We start from the raw sequence: 20888 nt of genomic DNA, 5'->3' as shown, positions 1-20888 counted from the left end.
TGGTGCAGTGTTTTCTACCGGTTTTTATTAGCAGGCAGTTTAGCGTTGTACTTAGTTGTACAGTACATGACAATGCTAAACATGGGGTTTAATGGAGACTGGGGTGGAATCTGTGGCTGGTTTATTATTTCTTTACTCAGTGCTTTTCCTGTTTCTACAAATGGTTGAAGCTTAGATTGTTCTTAAGAACTAAGTAGTTTATTTGGAGATTATTTTATTTGTTGGGAGAACTATGCCCGACTCCCATCTTGTCTGTGGTAAAAGGCAAGCATTCAGCAGCAGCAGTGTGATTAATCTTAATGTCTGCGAGATGTCTAGCATCTAAAGGTGGGCGCTGTAATCATCTGCCCACTGACCCCATGATGCTCATCTACAGTCCTCTCCGCTGCCCATGTGTCTTATAAGTAATTTCAAATCTCAGATTAACAGTTCTCTCCCACGTGTCATATCATTTTAGAGTAGGAGTAAGAAGCACATAACAAAGAGAATGGAAGAATTGGTGGCATATTGTAGTTTTGGGGCTGTTGGTAATCAAATACTGCTGGTGAAACATGTGATAAAATTAGGCGGTGTTGCCTAAATAAGGGATGAAGGGTTCATAATTGCCAGTCTTAGAGATCTGAGGTGCCGGGTGCCAACTGTCAGAGCAAGGCTAATGATGACAAATGTCCCTCTATGCAGATTGCTGCAGCAGCAAAGGGTGTGCAGCTGAGAAAGAACAAGAAAAGAAAAATGCAGAGGGCCTAATAAGAGAGAGCCTGTGTGCACATTTAATGACCTACATGGAAACAAACCTCCTTAACTGATGGACTGCCTTTTGAAAGCACTAAAGCTTAAGACTGCTACTGCATAAAATGGACGACTCCCTTACAATACCTGGGACTGATATAAAAAGTAATACATATCTGTGAATCATTACTATCTGCTACTTAAATTGATACATATGAATAAAAATAGAAACTATAATTAGCTAACATTTGCTTGGAAGCTTGTCAACATGATTTAACAATAAAACTGTGTCCTGTTGGAAAGTTAGCTCTATATTTAGCCAAACAATCTAGTGTAGAGGACATGATAGCCTGGATCAGCATCATCCTTATTGGTAGTTTTTTTCATTAGCTTATCTTTGGTTGACCCTCATTGTTGTGCAAGATGGCAAGTGTTGTAAAACCTTTAATGGTCTGGTACTTGTGCTAAAAAGCATGCTGTCCCTGGCTCACACAGCTAAACTGTTGTTGGTTAACATGGCTTTGAAAAATGTTTTTGTCTCTTGAAAATGTGCCTGATTTTAACCTTCTTTGTAGCAGAGGGCCATAAATCTGATTTCACTTACTGTGACGTAAGGCTCACGCTAATAAAAGAGCAAACCCAAAGTGTTGCATGGCCAGATTTCCCCAATTTGTTGCATGAATGGCTTTTGAAAGGGGTCCCTCTTGGTACAAAGGGAGTCTCGTCTTTGTTTGGTTTCGCCCCATCTGTGTCATCTGGTGGTCTGTGCAAGAGGGTGGTGTCTCAGGGTGCTCCCCAGCGGCGATGCCAGTTGTTTTATGGACTCGGTGGAGTGGTGCTGGGAGTTCATAAGTTGGCTGGCCCATTGTGTGCCGGGCCCAGCTGACACGTGTGAATTGACTCCAGCATATTGACAGATCATTTCCATTAATGAATCGGAGGAGTCTGCCTTGTTTCACTCTGTGATTTATGCCCTTGCTTCATCATCCTCTGAGCTCAGGGTTAACTAACAGACCCCTGAATGACTAAACCACAAATTGCTGGATGAAGCGAGTTTGCTTTGTTCAGGAGTTTAATTTATGCGTAGATATTATGCGTCATCTTTTTTTATTGTATTTCTTATATTTCAAGTTATTTTATTTATATAACCCACAATTACAAATGAAGGCCAATTTATTACATACTATATCCTTAAACTTAATAATAATCTAAACGTTTTATATCTCAAATGTACTTCTAATAAAATACCATGTTGGTTTAATAATTTTCTTAAAATAATTTCTAAAGGGAATTCTGCACATTAATCTCTAAACAGCCTACAAGGAATAACTTGGTGATGTACAGTCAGTTAGGAACAAGTCACCTCGGAAGACTAGGTTTAATTTAAACAATTTCAACAAAGAACTGATATGTTTTTAAGGATGGTTGGCTGCCCAGACTGTTTCTTGATTTGGTATGGAGCTGCTTTTGTTTGTGGCTGCTGGTGTCTCATCAACTCTGATCTTCCATGGCGACCATCCAGGTTGTTCAAAGCCACACACTGCTGATAGTGCTGGCCTCAGCCTGGCCTGTCACCCCCACCACTGCTGCCACATGGAAGGAACATTTGCTCGCCACCATTTTATGCCGCTGTCACCATCCCTTCAAGAGGGGAGGTGAAAAGGAAAGGAGGGAAAGAGGGAGGCTCACCCTGAGCGGATGCTTGACAAAGATGGCAGCAGAGACATTTTGTCTACTTTCATTAGTTCTGGTGGGGGTGAGCTGTGCTGAATATTAGCCTGTTACTGGAAAAGCCACACATTGTGGAGTGCAGATGAGGAGCATGTCACAATCAAATTTACCCAACCTCATTTCCATCTCCCTCACAGAAAAAGTGGGACATATGGGACAGGATGCCAATTGCTTATTTTATACGGTAATTAACATCCCTCAAACCGTGTTATATGGTAGCTGTGTCGCAACCATGACAAAGTTTATCTTACAAATTTACATATATATTCCGATAAGGTTAGATTTTTTGGCTCCTAACACGCAAAAAAGGCTTATGTGCTGTATGTCATTAAGACATGAATGAACGTTGTTGGCTATCAAACATGTATAGTTTTGTTAGGACAGTGTCACTTTCAGCAAAACTCAGCACCATCCGTGCTATCATTTCCTTGAGTGTGTATTATATATAGTATCTGTCAGGTTTAAATTGGGCCCCTTCCTAAACCCAACCACACACTGTATGTATATGTGTGTGAGTGCGAGGACAGGGGTCTGTTTTTATGTGAGTGAAGGACAGTTTGGTATGTGATATGTTTACACATGCTTGTAATAAACCGGATTGTTTGCTGTTGTTTGTAGTCAGCATGACCTATTCATAATCACCCACCCCACAACTCCCTTTTGGAGCAACGCCAAAACAAAGATGCTTGATCTGGTTTCCTTTTTTTCAGTCTGCATCTGATTCCTTTGTTTACCTAAATAATACCATTCACACAACAACTCCCTGATTGGTGCTAACCCCGGTGGGTGGGTGTGTGTGGCAGTGTTAGTGGAGATGTATCTGAATGTTGTTTTGTCCTGCTGGGCTTTCATCTGGTGGACTCATTATAGTAGTCATCTCACTGGGCTGTAAAGAAGCTCAGGAGACGGGCTCCCCATGAAAGAGTCATGATGGACGAAGAAGTGCTGATGTGCAGGTTCCTGCCTCCAGGCTTTCACCTGCTCAGGAAAAGCCCCAAGGCAAAAAGAAGCATGCCGCTCAGACCAGCCAATGAATGACTGCAGAGCTAAAGTCAGACAGTTGCTTACTGGGGGCCTTGAAATGTTTGGTAAAAAAGAAAGTTGACTAATAAGTAAGTGCATTTCTGAATCTCTTTTTAATGATAGAACTAAGCAAGTGAAAAGGAGGATGAGAGCACCAAAAAGATGGATAAAGTTGTACCGTTCTACCTTGTTTAATTTCAAACGATTTTATTAGTGTCAATTCCGTGGTCTTGGCAGGGCTTGGAGGTGTCTGAGCGAGGAGTGCGGGCGCAGGGTGAGAGCATGTCGGCTGTTGACACCATCTAACGAAGGGAGGATTAGGAGTTTACAGAGGCAGTAATATGATAGGTCAAAAAGAGGAGGCACTCCTCCACAGCACTTGGCTCTGTAATGAATGATTGACTGGAAAAGGAGAAGCTGCCACTCGCTGGCTGAGTGCTCATCTTGACGCCTGCCGCACCGCTCCATGGCTCCCCTTGATCACGTTTCGCTGCTCCCTTCTCATCTAAGGCACCAGTCTGCAGGGAAAAGCTGCTTTTCCCTCTTATTTTTCTCCCTAATTTACACATTTAAGACATTTTTGTTTGCTTATTTGCAATTCCTTTTTTTGTCAGTGAGCCTCTCTTCTCTATCAGTCCTACTCTCTCTATCAGTCCTACTCCCAGCCCTGAAACCAGCCCACACACACACACACACACACACACACACACACACACACACACACACTCATTTACAACCTTCCCTTTCTCTTCTGTTTGCCTCGAGGCAATGAACTAATTTCAGGTTCCATAATTGCAGTGTGTCGTACACCTGTCTGCTATTAATTCTCCCCCGCCTCTCATTCTCTTTCTTAATGAGGTATTATTGTAATTATTGTCATTATGTTATTTTCTGTAATGAACCTGATTGATGTTGTTGTTGTGGCACCATTTATTCCCCATGATTAATGTAAATGTGTTAAGATCTTCTACAGGCACTGGTAGTCTGAGACTCGTGCTTATGGGTGAACTCGGCCCCTCATTCCCTCATCAGCTGACCTCTGAGTTCCCGCTCAGTGCAGAGTTTGTGTTGGAAAAGGAGAAGAGAGCTGAGCAGCCTGGTCGCCACTGAATAGGGCCCTGCTTGTAGCCATTTTAAGACCATTACAACAGTGAAAGGCTACACAATGGCCAGCACTGGGCTTTGTTTCAGCCCGTCACTTGCACCCTTTGAAAATCAAATAGTGCTATGCCTTAAAAGAAAAGGTGAAAAAGGTTTTGCCCATACTCCCATGCTTTATGGAAAATCTGGTTATTTGTTGAAAAGGGCAAAAAAAAGTCTTCAGTGACTTGATCTTGAATGTTATTGTCAAAGAAGCAAACTACTGGAAGGAATGCTAAAGAAAATCCCAGCTGAATGAGAGATGTTGAATTTTTTTTCTTAGCGGCTCTCAATCCAATTAGAAGTTTAATAAGGGTCATGCATAGAAACTTCACGCTGCAGGTCGGGTTCTTTTGGGTGCTTTTGGAGAGTAGGAAGGGGCTGAAGTTGGATAGCGCCTGACTGAAGGTTGGTCTCTTTAATGTAGGGTGAGGGGTCTTGTGGCCTGGTGAGTCATTGAAACTGTCTGGGGAGCACAGATGATCTTTTCCGTTATTCTGAAGGCGAGGTCGAGAGATAATCTGACGCTGTGGTTAGATTGGTTTCTCAGGTGGTACCAATTACCTGAACTCTCCAAAGCCTTTGCTTCCCCCCCTCCAATGCTTCTGTAGTGCTGTGTCACTCGCCCTGAAATTTGCTTAGGATGTATTTCTTTAAACATCTTCACTGATCTGGACTTAATTCAATATTATGGAGCTCTCAATAACTAGTTATGTATCTGTTGTTGTCAGGTTCAGCATCTTACCTGCAACACTCTCCCTATTCTTGTAACTTAGACTGTGGGTGAAAATGCAGAAAGGCGATATGGGTCTTTAGAGGGGCCTTACTTGATTTTTAATCTCTCCCTATGAGAGCGAGAGTGGGTAGGAGGGCCCTAGAAGTGGCCACGTCCAGCCTTTGTGGGTTTGTTCACATGCTGGGGAGCTTTGAGTGTCTGACAGCCGTTTAACTCCACACGACCTGCTTCTCAAGTGCCATCGTTTGGTCGCTCTTGAATCCTGTTAGGAGCCATAATTACAATTCATGCACTCCCTGCGCTTCTTTGAAGAGCCATTGAGAAAGCAAAGAGGGGTGCGAAGAGCCTCAGAGAGCTAGCAACACTGGCCCTGCATCAGCGTGGAAACACTCTGAGGGCTTCAGTAAACTGCCTAAATATTGTGGCCTGTATTGTCAAAATAAACCACAGCACAGTTTATTGTGCTGATGCATAAAAGGATCATTTGTTTATAAAATGTAAAATAGAGTTAAATGTTTATAAGTGTGAGTAAGTATTTACAAATTGCAGGGATAGGTTTCTTATTGTAAATTGAAATACAATTTATATGACACATTTGATAAATTAGCCGTTCTTTCAAGTATGCAAACAATTTGAAGTGAAGCGCATTGGATGACTTTCAAAGGGAAAGAGGAGAAAGGGTTATGCCTAATAGGTGCTTTAGTAATTTCTGAGTTTTCATAGCTTAATCCGTTCTGAAAAGCTGAAGAGAAGAAAGGCTGAAAATGGCCCTCAGTATTAATTCGATGTGACTTCTGTACAATAAGGGCTGTGGATCCCAGAAGCCCATTTCCAAGCTTACCTTCTTTCATCATCCCCAGCCCTTGGAACTTTTGCCTAAATGTTTCATGAAACCAAGGCTGTAAGCCTCTTTGGTATTCTGTCTTTATAACGCCTGGTTTAAGACTATTATTACACCATGTTCAAGGCAGAGGAGCACATACAAACAGTGAAGCTGCCGCTCCATTGTGTGAAACTCAAATTGATTTAGTACAATTGGGAGAGCAATTGTATTAAAACACACATATTCTATGGCCCATTTCCCCCCTTTCATTTGGGAGTTTTGCAAATGCAAATAAGGGTTGCTTTGGTTCCCTTTGTAGAAATAACTTTTCCCTCTGGTTTTCTACACATTTTTGAGCAGAATGTATCCTTTATTATTTATAAATATTCATTGATTTAAACACACCATTTCCTCATAGAAACTAAAGTGTGACTGACCAACCCAAACATAAAGACAATGCCTTATTCAGGGTTCCTCCTGATTTTTTGCTTTAATAAGATGTTAAATTAAAATGAAATTAAATGTTGCACTTTTGTTGTCAGCATGAAGACGGACCCTCATCAGCCCCCTCCCCCGACAATTGTGTAAAAAAACAATTGTGAAGTCTGTGACTCGTGTGAGATTCATTAAAGTCTTTATTTTGTTTTTTCTCTTCCTGCAGAGAGAGATAAAGCAGGCAAATGATTTGGTTTCTCATCAAAGAATCCTATGATGATGTGCCTCAGGAAAGTACAGGGTGTATCTCACAGCTTTCACTGCTGCCGCTGCTTTGAAACACATTCTCCCCCATTATAAAAATCATCTCAGGGATGCGGATAAATGTTTCTTTGTTTTATGATTTCAGGAAACCAAAAGCCTACTTTTCTCCTTGTGCATGTTTTGTTTCCACCGAATAGGGGGAATCTAGCGAGGGACACATTGGGTGGGTCAGTGACCCTGGAGAAAACAGCTTGCATTAATATGGTCTAATCCAATGTAATTAGTCAAATTACAGCACGCCAAGCAGCTTGTCAGGGGCTGTCGGCTTTGGCAGGAACACAAGATGGCGTGGAATCCCACTGGACAGCATTGAGACCCTTAAAGTCACTGCAAAGCTGCCCTTCTGCACTTACTTTGACTCCTTTCAGTCTATTTTCCTGGTCTCCTCTATCGTTCTTTCTTGACAAAAATGGGGAGGGCTCTTTCAGTTGTGCAACAATGTTTTCACGTCTACTGAGTCGTCTCCTATACCCCCAGGCTGCTAGCTTGGCTTCATGCCTGCCTGCTAAGGTGGATAGAAATGATATGAGGATTCATAGCACAGGCTACAGAAAGTCAGAGTAATTATATCAGTGCTGCACTCCTCCTACGTGATTTTATGAGAGAGAGCCAGATGCACGCTAACTAGCGCCGCTAAGAAACGTAGACATGGTTAAGACACTTTCTCATGTCGTAGGCTTAGCATTGGTAAAAAGATTTAAACTATATAATTACATGAGGATAAAGTACAAATTATCTAGTGCACTCAACAGCCAGATTATCATCCCCCTGCAAGCCCCGTTCAGCCCCAAGGGGTGGGCCTGTATGACAAAAGGCCCTCATTAGCATACATTTACAAGCCCTCTCGTTCAGAGAAGCCGATAAGAACCTGTTCCACCTTTGCTTTGGCCCTGAATGGCTTGTTGTGCTTTTGGCAATGACAGATAAGTCAGGGTAATTCTACTTCATGCCTGAAAAAATGATGCTCCAGATTCTGGCTGCATCCCGAAGGTGTCACCCACGATAATCCTCAAAGAGCGTCCAGAAGAAAGGGGGCTGTGTGTTTTCCAGATGATATACTGCGAATGACAGAAAGAATTATACGAAGGAAGCCAAATCTGTAACATATTATTAAGCAATTCCCAGTGAATAACAGGGATAAAAGGATAATGGATGAGGGTGTCGCTATTACCTTGGTGCTGAGGGAAACGGCAAAGCAAAGGTAGAGAGACAAGATTAATTGAGGACGAGTGAGGCGCTCATTGCTCATCAGGCCCTCTCGTCTCACCGCTTGCTCTTTCCGTCCCACTCCTACTCTGTCTCTCCGCCTCTCCATCCTTGTCTCGTTCTTTCCCTTCTTCTCTGTCTTGCTCTGAGCCCCTATCCCTCCCACGCACCACCACCAGGAAAAAATGAAAAGAAAAGTGGGATTTAGAGCGATCAGCTTGGCACTCAGTGGCAGCCAGAGGAAGCTGGTACTCAGGCCACGGAGATTTCAGTCATCTTAAGGCTGACAAGTCCCTGAAAAAGTCCCATTAGGAAAAGCTTGCTGAAAGACACCATACCAAATGACTGCATCCCTTCTCCCAAGCTCCTTAGTGAAGGCATCCTCAAGCTGTTTATCTGGATGATGTGCTCACTAAGTGTGTGCCTGTACAGTTTGTGTGTGGCTGTGGGTCATCACTTGAGCATGTTCATATTTGTGTTTACATTTGGTGTGTCTTTGTTTGTTTGTTGATTAGCTATATCATTTACTTTACAGGAAGGAGACAACATAAATTGCATTTCATGGAAACAGAGTTGAGTTCACCATCAGTTATCCTGATACAAAGGGTTAGTTCTTAAAGCTTGAAATGGAGGTGGCTTTTCAATGAAAAGCAACATTATTTGATACATAGAAGTGGCATACATCACAAAATCAACAAACTCCATTGGCAAATTGGACCAGTGTAAATTGAAATCAGTTTAAATGTTCTTGTAAGATTGAACTTAAGAGCTGTGATGTCATTGAAAACCTCAAATGTCTCTTTAAGTAGTTTCAAAGACACATTTGATCCCAAAATCTAAATTACTTATTTGTGAGTTTGCAGTTTATCTTTATTAGCTAGTCAGTTGTTGTTGTACCTCTGAAAACTACAAGCAAAGTTCCATTTAGTTCTATTTTTGGGGAGAAGGAAGAACACGCAGCAACTTACACAGTAGCAATCTCATTTATAAATAGCATTACAGGAAAGGGGGAAAGGATATATTACAGTGTGGGAAGAACTGTGGAAGCCTTGGAAGAGGTCTGCACTCTCAGATTGCACTTCTAGTTTTGAAAAGTTCCTCCTAACCTTTCAGAAGCCTTGTGCAGGCTTCATGTGGCTTGATACCAAAGTTTGGGAATCATTAGTGATGAAAACCCCAAGTCTGAATAACTTAGGATTTCTTTTCCACTGCATTTATTTGGGGGTTTATATTTTAACATTGACATATAAAGAATATGTAAAGAGCCTTGACTCTTTAAGAAGAAATTGCATACTAGGAGAACGGCTCCTCCCACCTGTCCTACCGTGGCAGTGTTGAAGACAGCGCTGCAGGGCCTGCTAATGTGCGTGAAATACCATCCCTGACATAAATGTTATTGACAAACTCGGCTGGACATTTGGGGCAGTGAACTGTCAGCATATTTAATGCATATTCATCTCCTTTATCCCACTGGTCTTGCCAGAGCACCCGAGTTGTGTCATCTTGCCACACTCCAGCTACCACCCAAATGTATAGTGACACTGATTATGCAAATCTGAATCTTGTTTTCCCCCAATACCTGCATTAGGAGCTTGCTACTTTATTGAAGTTGAGATATGGCTCTCACAGTAAGGAACCCGGTGGAATACTGTCTACTTATAATCTGTGGGAATCTTTTGCAGTTTTATATTTATACATTTCATAACAGTTGTCACATTTAGGTGGCATCATATGAGAAATATGCTTTGATGCTAAGGCATAAATCTTTTAGGATGGAAAAGGGATTAGTGCTGAAATAAAAGTGGGGATTTGGAGACGTCGTGGTCAAAGAACTAAGAATTATGTTTGCGTGGCTTTATACAGTTTAAAATGGTTATGGTAGTTTAATTTGACACAGTGTGCCACAACTGAATTGGTTTTAGAAAGAAAACATTTTACCTTTAAAGGGTAGGTTAGGGGTAGCCAAAAAACAAATTGCACAAAATGATATGTTCTTGCTTACTGTTATACTTATTCACACGTATGGTTTCTGTTTGATGTTTTCACTGAAAATATTTATTATAAGGCCCCATTGTTTTTGAAAAGACAATTAAAATTAATTTTGCATACACACATTTCAGTTCACTTCCATTGTATTGAAATATAAGCCGGAATCTAAGAGACACATAAAGCTGAAAAACGACATCAATAAATTGCTTAGGGTTGGTAAGAAAATATTTGTATTCTTTTGTAATTTTGGTTAACAGACCCTCTAAGTTATTTTCTATTGATTTTGATTAGCTTCTGATTTAACCTCTTGTGTTATAATATTTGTTTTGACCCAGTCTACCACATTGTCTCTGGCTGATGATTCTTTCCAACTTATTTTAGAGTTGCTCTCTGCTCTCACTGTTACCGGGCGTTATGCTTTCTCCGACTGCTCAACCTCCTCACAGATTTGGCCCATATTGCCTGGGGTCAGCCATTGAATACTGTATATGCAGTGTGTGCTGATCCTCCAAATTGCCATGTGTGAAATCCATCCCACTCGCTCCTGGGGGAGTAGTCATATCACTCAAAATGAAACTGCCTCTCGTATCCTCCCCTTATTCTCCACTTGGCTGTTCTCTCTGGCCGCCTGGGACCATGCAGTAGTGAGGCTTTATAGTGGAAGCCTATTAGACAAATCTTAGATGAATGCAGCGGAGGTGCTGTGATACCAGGTTGTCAGAATGCTCCACAGTCTCATATAAATATATCAGTCATGCTGGCTTGGAGGTCTCACTGAATTATATTATTTTCCTGTTTTGGTATAAATGCAGTGAAGGGGGATTGTATTGTCCCATACTGGAGAAAATTGCATCAGGTTTTAGAAAAAATGCTTCGTTAGATTTATTAATAACGTCTGTCATAGTGCCTCAGCCAATGTGGGGTTAAAGCTTTTCCAAAGTCACATATGATTAGAATCTATTTCCTTGCATGAAGCGGCTTCCTTTCCTTTTTAAGTATGATGTGCTCCATTTTAGCATCTGTACATTATCATATATGAGTTTCAGCCTAAACACTGGTGTCACCTGTGCCTCTCCTCATCTCATCTGTCACAATATGTTCCCGTTCTCCACCTGTGATGTTCTACAGGCCGAATGCAGCCTGCCCTCTGTCAAATCAGGGAGAGAAGAGAAAGGGAATAAAGGAGAGGGAGGACAGAGACGCTAAATTGCATTATGGCTATTATGCTGTGGAGGTGTATCTCCCTGCAGCTGGCAGCGCATGCGCCTGTGGCTCTTAATGAGCCTGCGTGGAGGGACCTGTGTGGAAACAAAAGACTGCGCTTGTCGGCCATACCAGACCCCTTCACCCGCCCCCTCACCGCTCCCCCAGCCCTGAGCGTGACAGACCAAGAGCAGAGCGCCGGTCCCTTCCTGGTGGCGTGATTAGATTGGGGCCGAAGTCTCCAGCTGGCAGGCCTGTCTGTGACTGGAGGCGGCCGTCCCCAGCGCTTGTCACTGGCTGACACCTCTGACAGGCAGGGGACAGCTTCAGCAGACAGGTTCATTAAATGGCATTTTTTACAGCTGGGCCTCCAAAAATGAGGGCTGGGCTTTGTCAAATCTCCAAGTCTACAGGGGCCCCTGCGTGTTGGGTTGGACCAAAGCTTTGTTGTTATGACACATTTTTTGATCTTGGCTGTTTGAAATCAGCTCTTTTTTCTCCTCTTTAGCCTCTCTTTTGTTGACAGCTAGCCCTTTGGCCTGTACTTTGTCATAGCAGCAAAATGTTCACTTTAGCTGGGTAACAAGAGACAGCCAGCACTAAAATAATGTTATATCGACAATCAGTTACTATTTTATAGCTGCTTTTATGACTTTTTCCATTCTTAACATCCTGAAGTGACAAGCCTGTGTGATCTGCATGTTTGCACCTATTGCTGGTTACATTTTCTTTAATAATACATGATATAACAAATGAAGAATTTGGAGGCAAATGTATGGCGCCGTTATGATAAAATGAATAGGGACTTTTTAGAACATGACAAACCATTCAAAGTCTCTTGACATCTAAACGACTTAATATGCATTCAAATAACAGCTCAAGAGTGCCTTGATGAAGTAAGCTGTTCCCATGATGCATATGTGTATGAGTTGCCTTTTAGCATTGCACTCATAAGACTACTTCCACAACATCTGGCTGCAGAGAAGGGGGTGGTGTTTGTGGTGGGGGTGGGGAGGTGCTGCTGGCCCTCAACAATGCGCCAACAGCTCCATGGTCGTCCCTCCTCCTCACCTCTCTTCCTCTCTACTCCCTCGCCAGTCAACGCGCTGCCTCCTCCGGGCCTTGCTGTCTCTATGACAACTGTTTGAGTTGGGGGTTGCAGAGGTGTCAGGCCGGGGCATGACTGGGAGGAGAGCACCAGAGATGCTATGCTGCACATCCAGCATCTCCACCTAATCCAATTTTAATTGAGCTCCAGAGATTTTGGACGTGGCACGGAGGTCGGGCATGAGCTATTCCAGGGAGAAATTAAGGCGGCCCGGCTCGAGCTGCACTCTCCGAGCCTGTCACTATTTTAAATGAGCATTAACATCAGACCTAACCCAGCTGAACATCTCACTCTGGCTTCCCTCCCTCCCACCATGCCTCCTCCACCTCAATAACCCCCCACCACACACATACAGACACCCACACGCCCGCGCATGCACTGTAGAGCCTCACCTTCTTACTACCCTGTTATATCTTTATCCTCTCTCACACACCATCTCTGAACAGAGCCTATGTGTGATTATAACCTGGGAAGTTGATGAGGTTGCTCTGCGGCTCACACTGTTGGACAAAATTGTTCAGTCAGAGGGAGGTGAGAGAGTAGGAGGGGGGGAAAGGTGTGTGAGGGCACCATTCTCACCTGTCAGAACAACCGTCTTGGTTTTCTGTGTGTGGACCTGCAGTCCCAGTGGTGCTGCGTACACTAATGATCCTTTGTCTGCTCTCCCCTCTCCTTGATGGTTTTCATTGATTATTTATGTGTCACAAACCCAACGGTACTTTCAATCACAAGTTGAGCTTTATAAGCAAACCAACAATGTTGTAAAAGACTGACAGTGATTCTATAGAAAGGTTTATATTTCTGAATGGAGAAGGTGGATTACAAAGTTGTGATACAAAGTCTCTAACCCTTACTTTTTAAAACAAAGATTAAATGGACTGTACTAGTGCATTTTGGATAAAAATCATGGAATATGTATTAATGATTCATTTAAAAAGCTTAAAGGTTAGAGAAACAAGCAGCAGTTTTCACAGCCAGTTGTGAAACAATGAATACTAGAGCTCTAGCCAATGTCTAACCGACTACTGTAGTGTTCACAAACGGTTCACAAAGATGTTCTTAAACCTAGCAGCTGCCAACTTTTTTTTAAGTGAGTTGAGTTAAACATTGATCTTTTTGCCAGGGTCCGCTGCTGTCATGTTATCTGACAAAGTTGGGAAAACAGTGTTGGCTCACGTAATGCGCTTGTGTCCATTTTGCAGCATAGCAGCAGCTACATTTATTTAGTTTGAATAATTTAAATCATAATCTGAGACTTTGTCTACTTTCAATCGTGATAGGATACTGCAATTCCAGCAGCACTATAGAGCAACATTAAACAAAAATGTAAAGCCTGTTGCCCGACTTCATCAGACGACATCATATCTTTAACATACTGTCCTGGTGATGTATTGTATAGTAGACATATAGAAAAAGACAGTAGACATGATCTCTGGTTTGATCCAGCTATTATAACCTGAGGGACATTCTCTCTTCTTCTCTGCCCTTCTAGGTCCTAGCATACACTGAGGGTTTACATGGTAAGTGGATGTTCAGTGAGATTCGGGCAGTTTTCTCTAGACGCTACCTCCTGCAGAACACAGCGATGGAGGTCTTTATGGCCAACAGAAGTAAGTGGAAGTGCCAATTACAGCACTTGAAGTCCGTGCCTCTCCTGCTCTTCATCACTAAGGGATTTCTCTCACTGTTTCACAGCATCAGTCATGTTTAACTTTCCTGACCAGGCCACGGTAAAGAAAGTGGTCTATAGTCTTCCTCGAGTGGGAGTGGGCACCAGCTATGGACTCCCGCAAGCCAGGTGGGTCCTATGTTCCAAATACAAAACAATGTAAAATATTTCTCATATGTAATTCCTTCATGGCGGATTTTGCATCCTTTGTGTTGTGTGTAGCATCTGCACAGCTAGCCTGTAGTCATTTGAAGTCCCATTGCTGCAGTTATTGAAGTGTACGTGCACTGACCCTGACTGAACTGACCTCATTCTCTGACAGAAGACTGTATACAGCAGGGTTGCAGACAGGCCACAGACCAGAGAAAACCCACATATTCCCTTCAGACTCTCATAGTGCTAACAGGCCCATTTATACACTGTTACAACACACACATTTTCTCAAGATCTTCATCCAAGTCAATTCATTGGATATAAAGCAAGCCAGCCTGTGTTAACACATTGTAAATAAAATCTTTTTTCCAATCTACTGGAATCAACATGTTTAACTTGGGAAAACCGTTCTGCTATACTCGTTCTCTCATCTGAAGCTGGACCTCTTCTCGGTATGTTTATTCTAAAATGGACATGCTCGACAAGAGTTTGTCTTCAGCTATTAAATGTCCTCAAGGTTTAAGGCTTTTATTAGTCATACGTTCCATAGCTACAGTGTAGTTATGACGATGAACATCTTAGGTCACAGGCTCCACCAACAGTGTAACACAATAAAACAGAAAAACAGAAAGAATTACAAAGTAAATACAAAAAAGAAAATAGTGAAATAGTGCAAATAAGAGTCTATATACAAGTGATTGGAATATGATATATTAGATACATAATTTCTAAGTAGCAGCCAGATGAATGTTATGGATGTTGTTTCAAAGGTTCAGGTGTTTAATATTCTTATGGCCTGTGGGATGAAACTGTCCCTGAGTCGGTTCTTGTATCAGTTTTCTGTGATGTGAACAATCTTTAAAATGTAGGCTTGCCTCATAATTACTGAATGTTCTTTTCTTAATTGTTCAACAATATAGTTTTCTGGTTTGTTGTTTGAATGTTTTTAGGCGCATCTCCATGGCCACCCCTCGGCAGCTTTTCAAATCCTCCAACATGACCCAGCGCTGGCAGAGGAGAGAGATCTCAAATTTTGAGTATCTCATGTTTCTCAACACTATCACAGGTAAGGATTCCTCATACCATAGAGTGCCGTAATTATAAAGTGAAACTCTGTGGTTTAACTATGAAAAGTAGCCCAAAGTAAGAAAATAATGTATTCTCTGTTTCACAGCCATCAGTTACATAGATAGATTCTGATTTGTTTTCGTCCTTATCTGTGCAGAATTCACAACCAGTTAGAGGGTAAAGTTGTAATCTATTATCTACATGAGTTTCTCCACCATTAGTCTTATGACTTTAAGTTTAGCTATCATGATCAATAAACCTTATGTGTCAGTTGCATCGGAAACATACCATAAGTGGCCCCGGGTCTGTCGTATCTGTTTAAGAATCCATGGTAACCTAAAGTGGTGCTCAGCGCGATAGACTTCAGTGTTCATGTGAGTGTGCTGTTTGAAGCAAAGAGCAGGCGCAGCAGATTTTGCCGGATAATTAGTGCCTGACTTTGTGGGAGCGTACACATGTGTGTCTGCGGAGTTGAGAGGTTCTGTTGTTGACTCTCTGATCTGAACTGCAACTAACAGGGAATGGCGAGAGCGACTGCACGCTGCTCTGAGAGGTGTCATCTTCTCTCTTGCTGCAGATTCATGCATATTTATATTTAGCTTGTGCTTGAGTTCGATACATTATTGTCAGCTAATTAGATGTAAGGCAGACAGAAAAACATGCCCAAAATTCATTAAAAGTCCCTGGTAATGACCTGGGCTGACAGGGATGTCAGAATAGTGTGGGGCGGCAGACAGGCCGGGGGGAGTTGGGGTGATGTGCTGAGAAGAGGTGCGAACGGGAAGTGGTCCTCTAATTAAACACTATTCCACTGTTATTAACATCCTGCCACCCAACTCAGGCCCTCAGCAGAAGCAGGTTGAAATACTGCAACACACAAGTCGCTACTTCCTTTTCACGATGTGGCATTAACCTGGCTAATTATGCTCTCTAGCTTTCCCTAATATCCTGGATATTCTGCAGAAGCTTTCCCATTGACTAGCCTGACACACATTATCACGAGGGCTGCTCGATTTAAATGATTGTATGCCAATCTTCAGCAGTGCAGGACTGAGCAGACACACACTGTAAGTTGAAAACATTTAGTTGACAATTATTAAAAAAATGTATGGCCCCAGCAAGCAGATTTATTATATATAAGGTTCCCATTTCAGTGTGTTGCATAGTTGTGTACACCAATGCATGAGCTTTCATTCAGAGGTAATACAACCGTTTTTGTATTTGACCTTAGAGTTGCCACTTCCTGGCCATTACAATAGAGATAGAAGGTCAACTTAAGAAGACACTGTTCTTTGGTTCATTGAAATTGCTGATGTGAGATATTCTTGGTCAGTCATCAATCATGAAAATGTAACAGTAATAATGTTCAGGTGTTAGTTGTAATGTTCCTTGTGTAATGATGTGATTATGTGTAACTTTGAAGTTGACCTTGAAATTACCAATGATCCCTTTTCATTTTTCTCAGCGGTTAACATAAAGTATTGCTGCCATCTTTTACAATCAATTTGCTTTGAACCTACATTTTTTGCTTGATTTATTACCAGCAGTAAACATTCCAACAAAACCATCTATGGCAGCCCTATCCCAATCCTGGATTACAACTGGCCACCACCTGACCTCACAGCTGTGTCAGTGTCATCTTCAAAGAAAAAGTAGAACATTAATGACAACAGGCAACATGCTCTTTTGTGCTTTTCCCATGGATTTCCTGTGGCACATTTTGCCATCTGAAAACCATATTCCCACTGCAAGAGAATAGAGGAAACTCACATCTGGCCAATCAGCGCATCAGACTTGCAGCTACATTTCAGGCATTGGGAGTCATAACTCTCTAAAGAATCTTTATACACTCCTTTACATAGACTCCTTACAACTTGAAGGCTGCCTCATCTGGCCTCCTGTAACTCCCACAGTCCATTGGCAACGTACACTCAGCAGGAAAAGGCATGGGGAGTTCTGAAAACAATCCCTCATAGAAGAGAGAGCTTACCATTAGTTTATGTGTTTCTCTTCCAGACGCCGTATGAAACAGGAAGTGCGTCTGATTGAGGGCTCTGAGATGGGGGGCTTGTTGGAATGTTGCATGCTGATCCCCCAATGTAACTGAAGCCTCAAGTGCACCCTGCCCCACTTTCAACCCCTCTGTTCCCTTCCAATCCTTCATCACTCACAGATTTCTGTCTGCTCTGCGTGTCTAGGGAGGACATACAATGACCTGAACCAGTACCCGGTCTTTCCCTGGGTCCTCACCAACTACGACTCAGAGGAGCTGGACCTGACCTTGCCAGGGAACTTCAGAGATCTCTCAAAGGTACCGAGGCCTCTCGGCCGTGCACCTCAGTGTGACAGAGAGAAGGGGGGGGGGCAGCTGGCTCTGACGGCAGGGGATTTCCTTATTAAGATCCAGACTGTAAAAGAATATCATATTTAATAGCTGAGGAATCATGAGTCTAAAGTCATGAGGTGGAATGCCGAATGTGGAAAATGCTGATCTTAACATCCTGAAATGCACTCAAATACAGTATGTTAGTTCACTCCCCTTTTATTTGGATCTGTATTATCTCAGCACAAACAGTAGTATATACTTGACTATGAGCTAAAAGTGGCTTAGTGGTTTCTGCATCAGAGGCTTTTTAAAATTGTATTTTATAACTATATGAACCTTGAATCACACAATTGACACATTCCCTACAATGCTCACAATTCAAAGATTTTTTAGATAGGGAGATTTAGTAAATAATTGTATGATCTCAAAGAGCGCTGGGCCATGTGGTTTAAACTATTATCATAATGTTAAAGCCACTTAAATTGTCATCTCTTTATCAACAAGAAATGATGTGACTACTTGCAATGGAAAGGACTCGCTCATAGGAACCCACAGAGAATTATCACCCAATTATTTTAATAATTATTATGATGTACTGTCACATATACTGTTACTGCTGCCCCCAAATAGAGAAGAACATCCTTCATGCTGGTAAAACAAACACACTTTTTTAGTTTTACATTCAGCTTTCTTTACATTTTTAAAATCTCAAAAAACAATCATTCAAAATCATTACTTTGAACAACAGAACACTATGATTTATATTCATGTTGAATTGTTGGCCAGGCCGAGTCGTTTTTACAGAAGACACTCATTATATAGTGTGATGTCCAGAATATAGCTAGTCATTTTTATTAATAAAATATTGTTATTGAACAAGTTTCTGCTTGGATTAGACTTTCAAGGTTGATGAAGAGACACCAGGTCATGAGCACAGTGTTGCAGTGAAAGTCTTTCTAAATATGGCGTTTATAAAATGCATCAAGCTGTGCTGTAGCGAGAGTCCTGCGAGCGCTGCCAAATCACAAGAGCTCAGACACGATGACACTAATGCCCTACAACTCTGGGAGATGAAGTTCAGCAGTTAGTTTGCTCTGTCTTTGACAGAAGAGGAAAAGGCAGCAGATCACTGTATCACAAATTGCGGCTTGGTTTACTTGTTTACCACCCCCATGTCTCTTTCTCTGTCTCTTCCTTTCTCTTGCATGTTCAAACTGCAGCTCACTGACCTGAAAACAGCCACATTCCTGTCTGAGCTCTCTCTCGCTCGCCTTTTTTGCTCCCTTATTCCCGCTTGTTTCCTTCAAAGCGCCGACATTCTGACTTGGAGCCTCGCTTCACCATCATAGTTCTCAACAGTTAGTAGCTTTACGTGTGTGTTATAGTGGGAGAAGAGGAGAACCTGGAAGGGAAAAATAAAAGTTGAAACGTGGACTAACTAGATGAGGACATTTTGAGTCTGAAAAATTGTGCAGCACATCAATCATTTCTGTTAACCTAGATGGTTTTGGACAAATCGCTCAGTTGTGTGTCTTGTCTCCGTCATCGCAGCACTTATCTGCTTTCGGCTGCTCCGGCCTGTGGGGCATCCAGGTGGGCTGGAGAGCCCTGGGATGTGTGTGTGTGTGTGCGTATGTATGTTTGTGTGTCTTTTGGGGGGGGGGTGATCACGGCTGAGCCATGTGCAAACCTCCGGTCCCGGGGAGACAGTTATGTATTGTAATGTATTCCAGTGACATCCTCCCATGCTGTTTACAGGCCTGAGCTGCCTTCATTAGCATGAGTTCACAGCCTGGGTCTCCTGACAGTTGTCCTTGGAACCCCGGGGCTCTTACCTCCAAAAGTTCACAGATAGCGATGCAGGGAGGGACAGAGGCCCCCTCACTTCTCCTCTCGGCTTGGTATGCCCTTTTGTTCAATTATGGATCAGAGGTAGCAGCACAGTCTCTGGAGACGTGTTCGGTATATATTAGGGTGGTGTGTGTCTCTGAGGTGTGTGTCCATCGGGTGTGGTTGTGTACCACCATAGGCTGTGTGTTTGGTAACTAAGACTGTGTATCAACTCACATTTTTTTATAAAGTACCAATGTTTCAATGCCAAAAGCAATATGATGTTTGTCTACATATCCTTTGTTTTATTTAAAAAAAACAAGTTAACCTTCCAAAAAAATATTGTAAAAAATGTATCAACTGACTTATTGAAGACTTGGACAAAGACAAATCCATCAAAGCCATAAATGACAGCTTTCGGACTTTCATTATTGTCATTTGCTACTCAGGCTTATTTACTGCATTTAGCCTATTCATTAATTCCTGTTTTAATTTGTATGTTTAATTTGCTATTCTGCAGTTGAATAATATCAAATTACCTCAAGTAAAATCAAACGTCACTCCAGAGCTCAGTGATAGATAGTGATAAGCATATCATTAGTCCTATGTCAACACAGTGGATACAACTAAATGATAGACTTTAAACTGACTTTTTATTCTTAGAATTATCCCACGGTAGCATTGCACAATCTGGGATTTTTCTTTCCCACAGATCAGAGTCCTACCTGAGACCTGTTTGTTAAGTACAGATGACTATCACTTGATGGACAGCATTGTACAAATTGCTTGTGGTCTGTGCTGATTTGCCAAATAATATCCTCCCAAACATACTGCACACACCTACAATTACCTGCGGTTGGGCATTCAGTGAGCTGTGAACAGTGCTACTGAGCTCTGCATTGCTTTGCCTCAGGGCCAGAGTTCTGCATATTTGGATGTCACATACATTCATGCAGTGAAGTGTTTCATTAGATTGTAATGATTATTTTGTGATTGAGTGACAAGTGGATGATAGATTTGGGGAAGCCAATCTTCGTCACGCTGTTAAATGATGTGGTGGAAATCATACAATTGCATAAGAATGTGAAAGAAGCAGATGTGGTTTAACACTGTGCTACTTTAACCTCAGACTGAAATGTATTCAATATGTCCTTGTAACATTTCGAAGAGACACACAAGAGCATTTCTCATCCCATACTTAGTGTTAACATTTATTCCACCATACTTAAAATCACGTAAATAATGCTAGAGGTATTGATTTCCCTTGTTATTATACACTGGAATGAGCTGCGCTGAGATAGAGAAACCAATTTAAATATTTTATTTAGGGTTCTTCTGTAGGACTGAGTAAAAGCTGAGCATCTACAGCCTATCTGCTGTAACCCCCCCCCCCCC

General features: G+C 42.1%; 1 protein-coding gene across 1 annotated transcript in view; it reads left to right on the top strand.

Moving 5' to 3' along the window:
- Positions 1-20888, top strand: part of LOC104956922 (neurobeachin-like) — a 56508-nt gene that overhangs the window by 7066 nt on the left and 28554 nt on the right. The window contains exons 2-5 of the mRNA XM_010784502.1: positions 13940-14057; positions 14143-14245; positions 15220-15335; positions 17536-17648. Coding sequence (XP_010782804.1) covers positions 13976-14057; positions 14143-14245; positions 15220-15335; positions 17536-17648 — 414 coding nt within the window. The 5' untranslated portion in view covers positions 13940-13975. The remainder of the gene's footprint in view (positions 1-13939; positions 14058-14142; positions 14246-15219; positions 15336-17535; positions 17649-20888) is intronic.

The sequence above is a fragment of the Notothenia coriiceps genome, unplaced genomic scaffold, assembly GCF_000735185.1.
Source record: "Notothenia coriiceps isolate Sejong01 unplaced genomic scaffold, NC01 NC01_scaffold00026421, whole genome shotgun sequence".
Lineage (NCBI taxonomy): Eukaryota > Metazoa > Chordata > Actinopteri > Perciformes > Nototheniidae > Notothenia > Notothenia coriiceps.
This window is presented reverse-complemented; position numbering and strand designations above follow the sequence as displayed.